Source organism: Halichondria panicea, chromosome 14 (genome assembly GCF_963675165.1).
Source record: "Halichondria panicea chromosome 14, odHalPani1.1, whole genome shotgun sequence".
NCBI classification, from domain to species: domain Eukaryota; kingdom Metazoa; phylum Porifera; class Demospongiae; order Suberitida; family Halichondriidae; genus Halichondria; species Halichondria panicea.
In genome coordinates this window covers 4,092,646-4,104,445 of record NC_087390.1, presented here as the reverse complement: position 1 = coordinate 4,104,445, position 11,800 = coordinate 4,092,646, and the positions used below count along the sequence as shown (strand labels likewise).

Below are 11,800 nucleotides of genomic sequence, written 5' to 3'. Positions count from 1 at the left end.
TCAATCATACAACTAGTATAAATACAAATTGGGGTATTCCCCCTCCCCCGTGTGCCACTTCTATGGTCTGTGGTCTGTACCTATTTCATAAACTAGTGTTCAAGCTGGCGCTGTGCTAATGCCTCTCGCCATGATTTGCTTTCGCTCAAAAGTATAGAAGAGAAAGTATAGAAGAGGAAAAAGTGTATAAAATAATCTGTCTAAAACTGACTTGCAATTGTATAATTATGGTATCATTGTTGTGTTTTGTGGCTGCTTATACCAGGACCTCAAGGATCTAGGAAGCAACAAAGAAGAAGATTTTGTTTTCAATTAATTATAAGCGGAAGTGCATAATTATTTCATAAAGTTAGCTTATCTATATAAAGTCACTGAGAAGAAAAGACTTATTACATGCATCTATTGTTGTATTATGTGGCTTTAATACCAGGACCTCAAGAAAGAAGAAAATTGGATCTGTAGTTCATGCAGTGTATAATTATAATATTTAAGAAGAAAAGACTTGTGTACATACATATTGTTATCTATAGTAGTGTTTTGTGGCTTACCAGGCCCTCAAGAACCCTCAAGAAAACTATGATTCTGCTAGGAGGATCTGGATCTGGGGAATGAGCGCGCATGCGCATTACATCCATAGGAATAATTAAAGGGTGTGTCCAAAGAGATCAATTTCACAAATGGCTACTGCTAGCTAGCTGTTTTAACAGGTATTTTCTGAGTCTTGTAGCTAACAAAAAGCTAGCGCTTTAATGCAAGGCTAACTCATATGTTGAATAGAAAGTTTGTGCGGACAGATGATGCTATGAAAGATTCTGAAGAGACTGCAACAGCCTTCAATGTGAGTCAAACTAGCCATAACTCGAGAAAGAAGCTTTAGTTTGCTAATCCACGAATCAAAATCCAAGAGAACGTGGCTAGAAGCCTATAGAAGCTGTTAGTTTTCGTCGCATTGCAACCGTTGAGCAGTTACAGCTGGAACAGACACACACACACAGTCAGCTTTACCGTATCCCTCGTGCGGCTACGCCTCTAGGCATAAAAATAACACAGTCTCAACAGTCTCATGACAGTTATGTTGAGCTGTGCCTTGTGCACCATGTTAACCTCATCGGCACACGAGTAAAATTTAGCTATAATTATGATGATAATTATGATGTGTGCATTGTGGCCATTGCTATAATATATGCATTGTTGTTGCACCATCTAACTCAGGTTCCATCTAATCTGTGTGATGTGACCCCTGGCTGGCCCCTCCCCTCTCTTGCAGCAGCGACGCTTCTTGTTGCAGCGACGTCTGTCAACCCTGGCCCCTCTAGCGACCCACCCTGGCCTTCTTGTTGCAGCGACGTCTGTGAACCCTGGCCCCTCTCTTGCGCAGCAGTGACGTCTGTGAACCCTGGTTGCAGCGACGTATGTGAACCCTGGCCCCTCTCTTGCTGCAGTGACGTCTGTGAGCCCTGCACTGTAAAAAGAGATGTGCACGCGTGTAGCGTGTTACACATGTGCCAAGCTGCCCTCCAGAAAGGTTTATCACAGCTAAAAGTATGTCGTTTTGACCCACTGAATGAAAACGACACATTACACATGTGTCCTTTCTTATGTACATTACATATAAATGTACATTAAACACACAATCACTTGTAAAAATCATACTTCATAATTATGTCCCTGGCAACAAATGTGACATAGCAACGAGTGAGACTGTTTAAATGGTAGCTAGCCAACCAAGTATAGTACAGTACAGTCAAGACACTTCAAAGAATTGAACTGCTGGAACCACCCTCAACTCTGAAACTACAGTTTATTAATATGTAATTATTGCAGAATTGATAGACTCTACGGCTGATGAGTCAGTAATTCTCCTTCCTCAACAATGGCAGACTCCTTCGATTGTGATACGTTTCCTATTGTTATAGCTAAGATTTTTTGCCACAACACATACACTGGCATTTATGTGTGCAGTCTGATTCTTTTTACTAACCGTTGTCCGTTGTCAAGGTACAGTACTAATAAATAAATAACTATTATTGTAGCTCATAATTATTCTTCTGCAGGTAGGCCGTGAGCTAGCTGTCTGAATCTTAATACTGGTCCCTGGTCCCTGTCAGGGCACAAATTTGAGGCCTTAATTTGTTATAATTATTATAACCGTACATACAAGTACCACATTTTTTGCCACAACACATGCAGGCACATGCAGGTAGGCCTTCCTAACCACCCTCAAAGTGAGCTAGCTGTCTGAATCTTAATACTGGTCCCCCTGATGAACGTTTCCTTAATTTGTTATAATTTTTTTTCCACATTTTTTGCCACAACACATTGGATTTGTAATGTTACATGTAGGCTATCCTCAAACTGCTTTATTTGTGCGGTCTGATTCTTTTTTCTAGCCATCAGCATAATTATTCTGAATTATTATTCTGCCGGCACAAATTTGAGGTACATTTCCTATCAATTTAATTTGTTATAGCAGTTTTACCACCACAACACATACACACATTGGATTTTGTATGCTATTATTCTACATGACTATCCTTTTTATTTTTGCGGTCTGATTATTTTTTCTAGTCGTTGTCAAGGCATTTACAGTGCTGTCTGAATCTTAATACTGGTCCGAAATAGGTATGTACAATGCGTTCACAACTTATAATATTTTTTTCACCATTATTTTACGCAATTTTTGCAAACACTTCTGAACACTTGTTTCATTATCAGTTATAATTATGCTATAGACTCGTCATTATTTATTTTTGTTATTTTATGAGATTGAAATGGCATTAATTGGAAACTGACCCGCTAGAAGTGGGTCAACGACACACCTTCAATTTGACACACGTGTAGCATGTCATTTGGAGAGTGTCAGTTGAAACAACCCACTTGTTTTTACAGTGTGGCCTTGCAGCAGCGACGCTCTGTGGTTCTCTGGAGCAATGACACAAGGTATAATTAACCATGTTAGCCCATATGTACAGATGCCTGGAAACACAATTATATATACATATTAATTCCTGCCTGGAAACAATATACATAACATAATTGTGTTTCCAGGCAGGATCTGCAAGTCTTCTGCCAGACAGTGACATGGCTGAGCTACCACCATGGAGAGATAATTCCAAGGTGCAATAATTAATAGTGTCGTGGGCAAGAAAAAAGCCCAGGCTCTGAAGGGACGTGGTATGGTAATTAAGTCTCTCCGCTATCAGTTGCTACCCTTTTTAATGGACTACAAGCTAGGTAAGACCTCTTGTTGACAAAAGTGTTGTTCTTGTTGTCTCTCCTCTTGTGTCTCTCATGATTGACCAGGTCAGGAGTCTGAACAATAGAGGCTGCCATCCTCAGTAGCAATAAAGGAATCGACAATTAAAAATTTGGTTGCCACTGCCAGGGAATTATTGCCTGCTGTATACTGCAGCATCAGGAAACCCATATAGTCTGCTGTTTCTTATTATACGAATAAAGGGGCAGGGCGACTCGAAGAGTTTTTCCCAAAAGAGAAGTTGAAACCTGGAAGCTATGCAAAACTTGACGCTAAAATTTATCCAGCTGACCTCAGACCTAGCTACAATAATAGCTAGCATTCATTGGATTATAAGACATAGATACTTTTAGCTACAATAATTGTTTCATGTTCTTTTTTCATTGGCTAGTGATAATCATTGCTAGTTACAAAAATAATGTAGTGATGAGATAATGTAGTGATGAGAAATAAAGAAAACCCCTAAGGCCCGGTGTCATAAAATTTTGGGCCCCCCCCGGGCCTAGAATTTCAAAATTTTGGGCCCCCCGGGCCTAGAATGTTAACAGTTAACAGTTTAGGCCCCCCAGGGGGTCCAAACTGTTAACATTCTAGGCCCCCCCTCTTTTCTGCAGGAACAAAAAGCGCTTACGGACTTACTATGACTTCTGGCTATTAGCTGACTTATTTATGCATGATACTAATGGACAAAGCAAAGGGAGTGCTATGACACTCTATGACTTCTGGCTATTAGCTGACTTATCTATGCATGATACTAATGTATGCATGATACTAATGGACAAAGCAAAGGGAGTGCTATGACACTATGACTTCTAGCTATTAGTTATCTGTGAACCCTCACCTCAGATCCTGTCAGAGAGTGTATAAAAGTAGCAAATATGTTAGCAGGCATGTTACTAAATCTACCATGGAATCCAAAAGTGAAGGAAGATTTACCTTTGAAGTTATTCATGCTCTCATAAGCAGGAACGAGTACCCTTCATCCTTTAGTAAAGAAGACAAGCGTTCCCTGAGGCGGAGAGTTAAATGCTTTGATACAGTGGATGGAGAATTGTACTATGTTGGATCTACCCGTAAGAGACCTAGATATTATACATATAGTTATCGCTATAATTATATTTATGTCTACATACTGTTACATGCAGTATTACATTTTCAAAAAAGGTGATGAGAAGAGGCTTGTTGTGGAAGACAAGGAGCAGAGGAAAAGGATTATAGGAGCAATCCATGATCCAAGTCATATGGAAGTCAACAGAACATTGGACATCGACAGCCAAGTATTACTGGCCTGGTCAAACAAATGAAGTCAAAGAATATGTAAGTGAAGCCGGACTTTACTATAATAGTATTGCTTTTAGTGTATTTGCATGATATACTTATTTCTTATAGGTGAAAACATGTACCAAGTGCCAGTGTACCAATCCTAGACTACTAAAACCAGCATCAACTCTCCACCCAATACCAGTGACACCAAAGGTTTGGCATACAGTTGGGATGGATTGAGACACCCAGGGGCAACAAGTATGTCATAACGCTCACCGACTATTTCAGCGGAAGCAGCCCCACTACCAGACAAGACAGCACATGGAGTAGCTAAATTCCTTTACTCTGTAAGTGCACTATAGCAATAATTATTATGCACATCATTTACAGCAAATCAATCTCTCTTAATAGGTTATGTGCCTTAATAGGTTATGTGCAGAATGAGCTGTGCAGAAGTCATCATCACTGACCAGGGTCGGGAATTCGTCAACACTCTCAGCCCAGTTGTACCAGAAAACCAACACCCAGCATAGAATCACTAGCGCTTACCACCCTCAGACAAATGGATTAACTGAGCGGTTTAACCAGACTCTTTCTAGGTGTTTGGCTAAGACTGTGAATGACAACCAAGATAACTGGGACGAGAAGATCAACATGATTCTCATGGGATATAGGGCATTGCGTCAGGCATCAATTAAGCATTCTCCTTACTTCATGCTCTTCCAAGCTGAGAAGCTGAGATGCGTTTGCCGATTGATAGTGAGCAGAACCCCAGAAGAAGTTATTGAACATCTTTTGAAGAGCCGTGAAGAAGTGTTAACATCAAGTCAGCACAAGGCAAACAAAAAGAAACGTATGTCAGCACACTTAGCGTGGGTATGAAGGTTTTGCTGGAGAATACTGCTCAAAAGCAGAGGAAGGAAGGGAGGAAAACTGGACTCAAGATGACTAGGTCCATATATTTCATCAACCGAGATTTAGGTAAGTTATTATTATTATTTTAGTGATAATAGTTATATCTATACAGCCTGTATGTTATACAGCTAAAATGAATTCACATGCACTATATATAATTATATATATTATTATATGTATATATAGGTAAGGGCTTATATGAGCTAAAAAACCTTTCTGGTCAAATACTCAAGAAGAAGGCGAATGTCTGTCGGCTGAAGTTGTTTAATGAAAGGTTGTTTAATGAAAGGAGCTTGTCTAGAGACAATAAACAGCCACCAGAAGGCGATCGGAGAGACGACCAACAGCCACCAAAGAAAGACGACCCACAGCCACCACAGCCACCAAAGAAAGACGACCCAAAGAAAGACGACCCACACCCACCACAGCCACCAGAGAGACCCACAGCCACCAAAGAGAGACGACCCACAGCCACCAAAGAGAGACGACCCACAGCCACCAGAGAGAGACGACCAACAGCCACCAAAGAAAGAGGACCCACAGCCACCAGAGAGAGACGACCCACAGCCACCAAAGAGAGACCCTAAGTCAAACAAATGTAAGACTAAGGATGTTTTCAAGAAGGTGAGTGTTGTGTCTCAATCAATTATCTTTTGTCTGTTACTGTACCTTTACTGTACTATTCTTACCTTATCATAGACCAAAGTACAGTGGGTCAATGAGCTCTCTCTCACGGCACATGACAGAGAGATACTACTAGCCCCAACAGGCATGCTGTCTGACAAGCATGTGGATGCTGCAATGATACTTTTAAGTGGCCAATTCTCCAAAACATCTGGGTTGCAATCGTCACTTAAAGTGCAGTTTCGTCTTGGTTTTCGCCCAATTGATTTGGACAAGCGCACGAGGGTTCGAGGGTTCAAGGTGAGTTATGTAAACTGTCTCAAGATTATGAAACAATTCTTTTTATTATATATTAGGAGTGCAGATACTGTTTGTGCCAGAACGTCATCACTGGATCCTGACAAGTTGTATTGAAGGCAGTGTCTACAGTGCAACAACCAAAGAGAGTAGATTTTTTTTTTTGGTACACATTTTTTACATTTTGTGGCATATCTTTTAAAGTAAAAGTGATATGATCTATTTGAGTGCAGGTACTTAAAGTTCAACTATTGGCGCTTCCATTGGACCACCACCTGTTACATCACATGACATCATCAGTATAAAATGGCTGTCTGAAGATGTGTACTTCCGAAAATATGTTAGGAATAGAAGTAGCTTATTTTGATCTGAAATTTGTTGTGCATGTACCTGAGTATATTGCTCATCTTTTGAGCTTCAACGGAAGTCTGGGCTACTAGTAAGTTCTGAGAAATACTGCATTTTGTTGTTTTTTGGTGGCAAATATGTTAGGAATACAACTTTCGATTTTATATTAGTTAAGGTCTGATTTTTGAGCAGCATGTACTACAATAGTGTACTTTTCATCTGTACTAACTTACAGGAGTTAGGCTAGCCTCCCATCTTGTCAAAAACAGTGCTTTTTATGACTTTTGGGGCGATTTGCCTACGTATAAGGCTCAATTGCCACGCCCCTGTGACACAGAATGACCAACACCAACTGTGTATTTGCAGGTAGACATCACATGACCTTTGGATGTAGCAAATAGCAAATAACAATTTGTGATGTCACAAATCAATGAATATCATTGCATACGTCAGCAAAACGGACCATTTTTGACAAGAAGGGCCACTCTAGCAAAGAAGAGACTTGTCTAGCTCTTGTAAGTTAGTGCAAATGAATTTTACACTATTGTAGTACATCCTTCTCAAAAATCAGACCTTAACTAGCATAAAATCGAAAGTTGTATTCCTAACATATTTGCCACCAAAAAACAACAAAATGCAGTATTTCTCAGAACTTACTAGTAGCCCAGACTTCCGTTGAAGCTCAAAAGATGAGCAATATAGTCACAACAAATTTCAGATCCTACTTCTATTCCTAACATATTTTCGGAGGTACACATCTTTAGACAGCCATTTCATAGTGATGATATCATATGATGTAACAGGTGGTGGTCCAATGGAAGCGCCAATAGTTGAACTTTCAGTACCTGCACTCAAATAGATCATATCACCTTTACTTCAGAAGATATGCCACAAAATGTGAAAAATAATAATACAAAAAAAATCTACTCTCTTTGGTTGTTGCACTGTATATAGACAGGCACTAAGGAATTTCCTAGATCTGTAGAAAATCAACTACTCCAGCTCTACCATCCCACACTTAGTCCACCACAACGTGAAGAAATTGGTTTACTGGCAGAGTGTCCACCTGTCCAACAACAACAAGAGTCATATGACTGTGGCCTATTTGCTATTGCATGGGCATACCACCTCTTAGTTGGAGACTCTTTAAACACGCTGACACTGGACCAGCAAAAACTCAGACGGCATTTGGTAAGGTGCTATCAAGGTTCGACGATGATGTCATGCCACTTTCAGATGAGAACTGCAAATACGGCGTTGAAAGATGCCAATATCACTAGGGCTAGCTAGGTACTAGTATCCTTGATGGGATTCTGAGATACACAAAATAGCCTACCTCTAGAGTGGCTAAAGAAGCAGAAAGTTTTCCTTCCCATCAAGGAAACATGAGGGCCCTTGTTTAAGTCCGCCGTATTTGTTGCCAAAGATAATCTATAATAGTTTCTAGCAGCTAGACGTCGTGCAATGAATAATATTATGAATCTCATTAACACTACATCATCTACATCATCTACATAAAATGTAGTCAATGAATCTTTATCAGTGCCTGACCCAGGCCTTAACATTTGATAGGTGTCTGCAGGTAACTTTCCAGAGTGGGTAATGGTCCCATTCCTGCAGTTATTCCGCTTCAATACGTAATGGAATTGGTGGTTTCGCTGATATTTCTTGGAGGCAGGTGCTTTGGTTTGGACTCAGCTATTAGCTTAAGAAGTATCACAGATTTCCCATCCTTGTCTATGTGTCTTTCCCAAGGTCTTTACAAAGTCCTGGTTGATTTATACTGTTTAGGAATTGCTCTCATAAGGTGTTCTTTCTTTGTTCGCACTTTGATCAGCGGGGCATGCGTCATCGAAACAGCTCATGACATTTGGTTAATTAACACAACTAAAAGTAAACACTATGCCCTCAAGAAAAAGGTACATCCACAGGAATAATTAAAGGTGAGATTAATTTCAGCTAGTTGAGCGGAGTCGAACCAACTGCGTGGGGTTGGGCACCACTCCAATATGTTCAGAGGAGGTACGAGCTCAGTCACTGCATTGAGCATCAACGTAGTTACACATATTTGCTGACTCGACATGTAGGGCAATATTACATAACAATCACGTGTCAGCAAAATATGCCTTATACCTGAGGCTAGCTACAATAGAAGTGATGGTTTTTATTGGCGAACGTATTTATTTCCAGTATGACTACTAGAAAAGAGAAGAGCAAAAGAGAAGAAGAGCAAGTAAATAGCATGCACTTCTAAGCGATAATTAGTGGGTGTGGTTTTCGGTTAAACATTTTTCGAGGGTACGCCCCTGCTCTGGGTTTTGTTGCATGCAACTCCTACATTCTGCAAAGCAAGGCTTAGGTGGAAAATGAACGGAATCATTGGCAAACGGGTCAAGTCACTAAGCTTGACCCTTACCGAAAACTAGCAGGGGGACCAAGCTATACGATCAACACCTTCCGCTCCAGCCATATTCCAAAGGGTCTTCAGTATGACATCCTTATTGTGTTGAGGAGTCTTGGAGTGGTACATTCCGAAGAGCCTGTAGTTGCTGAGGTGACCCAGGAGGATAGTAGCTCCTCTCATCTCATTCACTCATTCAAGCATTCGTGGAAGTGGGCATAAAGATCGGCACACATATCTAAGGAACGGCAATACACAAGTACTCGTCTTCCTCTCACACCGCCTTCTCTCAGACTCTCAACCAGTTGAGCAAAATCATCCTCGAGAATCGATCGCCGCTTGACAGAGTAAAAGATGTTCGGTTTGTTTGGTGACTCTGAAACAACACGACACTCCCTAGTCATGCTGAGAGATTGAATGATGCTTCGGCGAACAGAGTCAGTAACGGTGGCTGTGAGAGCTAGAATGGGTGCACCAAAGGGGACAAATGCACGAATCTCATGAATGTGGCCATACACATGTTATGATTTAATGAATTTTTATACTTACCACTTGTAAACACAATGCGCTTCGTCTACAGCCACTGCCACAACTGTGTGACACAATGAAGGTTCCAACAGACACCTGTCTGCACCAACGACTGCTTCAGGACAGCTGTACAGAAGCCTGAAACACCCAGACTTGATGTCAGCCTCACTAGCAAGATATTGCTTGTCTACACCAGCATTGCCAGACAATATGGCAGCAGACAATATGGCAGCAGACACACCTCGACTGCGTAAGGAGGAGACCTGGTCCACCATGAGAGCGAGTAGAGGTGATATTACAATTACACAACACCGATGTGTGTCTTGGGCTTCGGTACTGCCACGCCTGAAGTCGAACATGAATGGCAGCAGTTGATAGCAAAGGCTTTTGCCATATCCAGTAGGGAACCATACGAAAGTGTCGCTGCCATTGTAGACTGCCTCCAACACTTCCACTTGCTTTGGCTTAAGAACAAGGTCTTTGTTGCCGATACACGCCAGGGCGTGCTTCACAGCACCAGAGAAACTTGACTGACTACTAGCCATCACAAAACCAGGCACTAGCTAGCTGAGCTTGCACATAAATATAAAACGGACAATGTGGTTTCAGAATACTGTAAGTGGTGCGGAACTGTTATGTAATAATTTTACTGATATTTTACTAAAATATCCTGATTCCCAGAAATTCTGGGAATGGTTGCGCATGCGTATGCAACTTATACCAGGCCCAGAAGTATGAGGGGCCTGGATTCGAGGCTAAATCACTTGTTGCTTTCATTATGTTGCTTTCATTATGACCGGTTCATTGGTCTTAATTTTCAATACCTCAGTTTTGAGGGATGATGACATCTATATATGAATTGGTGTATGTAATATGCAATGTGCTATAATATATAGCTTTATAGCTGATAATTGTTAAAGCCATTTCAATGCATAATTATAATTATATATATACCTCATAATTATAATTGTTTACCTACCTTTATACCTTTAGGCACCAGCACCTTTGAAAGAAAAAATGAATAACATTAATAGACTCCATGGACCATGGATCAATATCAGATGATGTTCTGTGGTTCACCCTCGGTTGGAGGCAGGTAGTGCATGTGTAATTATGAAACTCCGAGCTAAAATCATGCATGCATGCACATGCATAATGTGGATTATTATAACGGCAATGAGCACAAGTGCGCAAGCTATATTAATGCGGATGAATGCATGCATGCATATAGGCTGGCAAGGAAAGGAATAATTATCGAGCAAGATTCAGTATACATCAATACATGTAGAAAAGCAGATACAGATACAGTCATTTTAGTAAAACTTGCAATATTCTGAGTAGACTTTGCTGTAACCACAGTTGTAACCACAGTTGTTTTAACAAGGTTGCACAACATCATGTGACCAAGCACATGGACAATTCCAAGCAGAGATTCCAAACTAGCTAAATAACATAATTATACAACTCTGAAGCTAATTTCTCCATGAGCAGTAAGTTAACAGTTTGTACTGTACTATATCGCCGTACTATATATACTGCCTGGTTATAAATTAGCTGTTATTTTTTTCATAGATGAGCAGGCTAGGCCGGCTATCCTACAAGTACAAAGTCAAATTCATAAACCCCAAGAAAAGTGTGATTTCATATTGTTAACATGGCATCAAGTCAGTTCCAGATTTGAAACCGTCTTAAACTAAAATTAAAAGATGACTTTCCAGGATTTGTGCCAGATTCTACTGAATTTCATGGTGGGGTACATGGAAAATCGTACAACCCAACAGTGGGTGTTTGCACGAGAAGACTTAGTTGCGGTGGGTGCTGACAAGCTATTGTTAGCGCACTCAAGGGATCACCTAAGAAACCCAGTAGTGTGCCGGTGTCCATGACCTACTCACCAGGCGAATTTAAGACGTAAAAATTTAGAGGATCTACGCACAACTTCACAGTCTGTATGAAGATGGTGTTTTGAATGATACTGAATACAGTGAGCAGAAGGCAAGCATTTTGTCATCGCTACGTGAACTTAATCCCTCAAAACCCTAAACAGTTCATGATGTAAAATAATAATAATAATTATTTTGTTAATAATTATACATTCAATATCCTGGATTGATAATCCAGTTGACACAATCTTCTGAAGTTACTGCAGTGAAGCCGCACAAATATTT

General features: G+C 40.5%; 1 protein-coding gene across 1 annotated transcript; it reads left to right on the top strand.

The window, feature by feature from the left end:
- The first annotated feature begins 697 nt into the window (after window positions 1-697).
- Window positions 698-7,510, top strand: LOC135347783 (histone acetyltransferase KAT6A-like). Its single transcript, XM_064545829.1, has 8 exons — window positions 698-838; window positions 1,213-4,329; window positions 4,421-4,573; window positions 4,646-4,866; window positions 4,931-5,500; window positions 5,621-6,058; window positions 6,134-6,358; window positions 6,415-7,510. The coding sequence occupies exons 6-8, from the start codon at window positions 5,702-5,704 to the stop codon at window positions 6,457-6,459; spliced, it is 627 nt and encodes a 208-aa protein (XP_064401899.1). The 5' UTR covers window positions 698-838; window positions 1,213-4,329; window positions 4,421-4,573; window positions 4,646-4,866; window positions 4,931-5,500; window positions 5,621-5,701; the 3' UTR covers window positions 6,460-7,510.
- Window positions 7,511-11,800: the final 4,290 nt, after the last annotated feature.

What these genes read in the sequence shown, in the direction of transcription:
- LOC135347783 (XM_064545829.1), top strand. Translation starts at nt 5,702, where the DNA reads ATGAAAGGTTGTTTAATGAAAGGAGCTTGTCTAGAGACAATAAACAGC. An exon ending in CTAAGGATGTTTTCAAGAAG is followed by an intron (nt 6,059 to 6,133) that starts GTGAGTGTTGTG and finishes ACCTTATCATAG; the next exon opens with ACCAAAGTACAGTGGGTCAA. An exon ending in CGAGGGTTCGAGGGTTCAAG is followed by an intron (nt 6,359 to 6,414) that starts GTGAGTTATGTA and finishes ATTATATATTAG; the next exon opens with GAGTGCAGATACTGTTTGTG.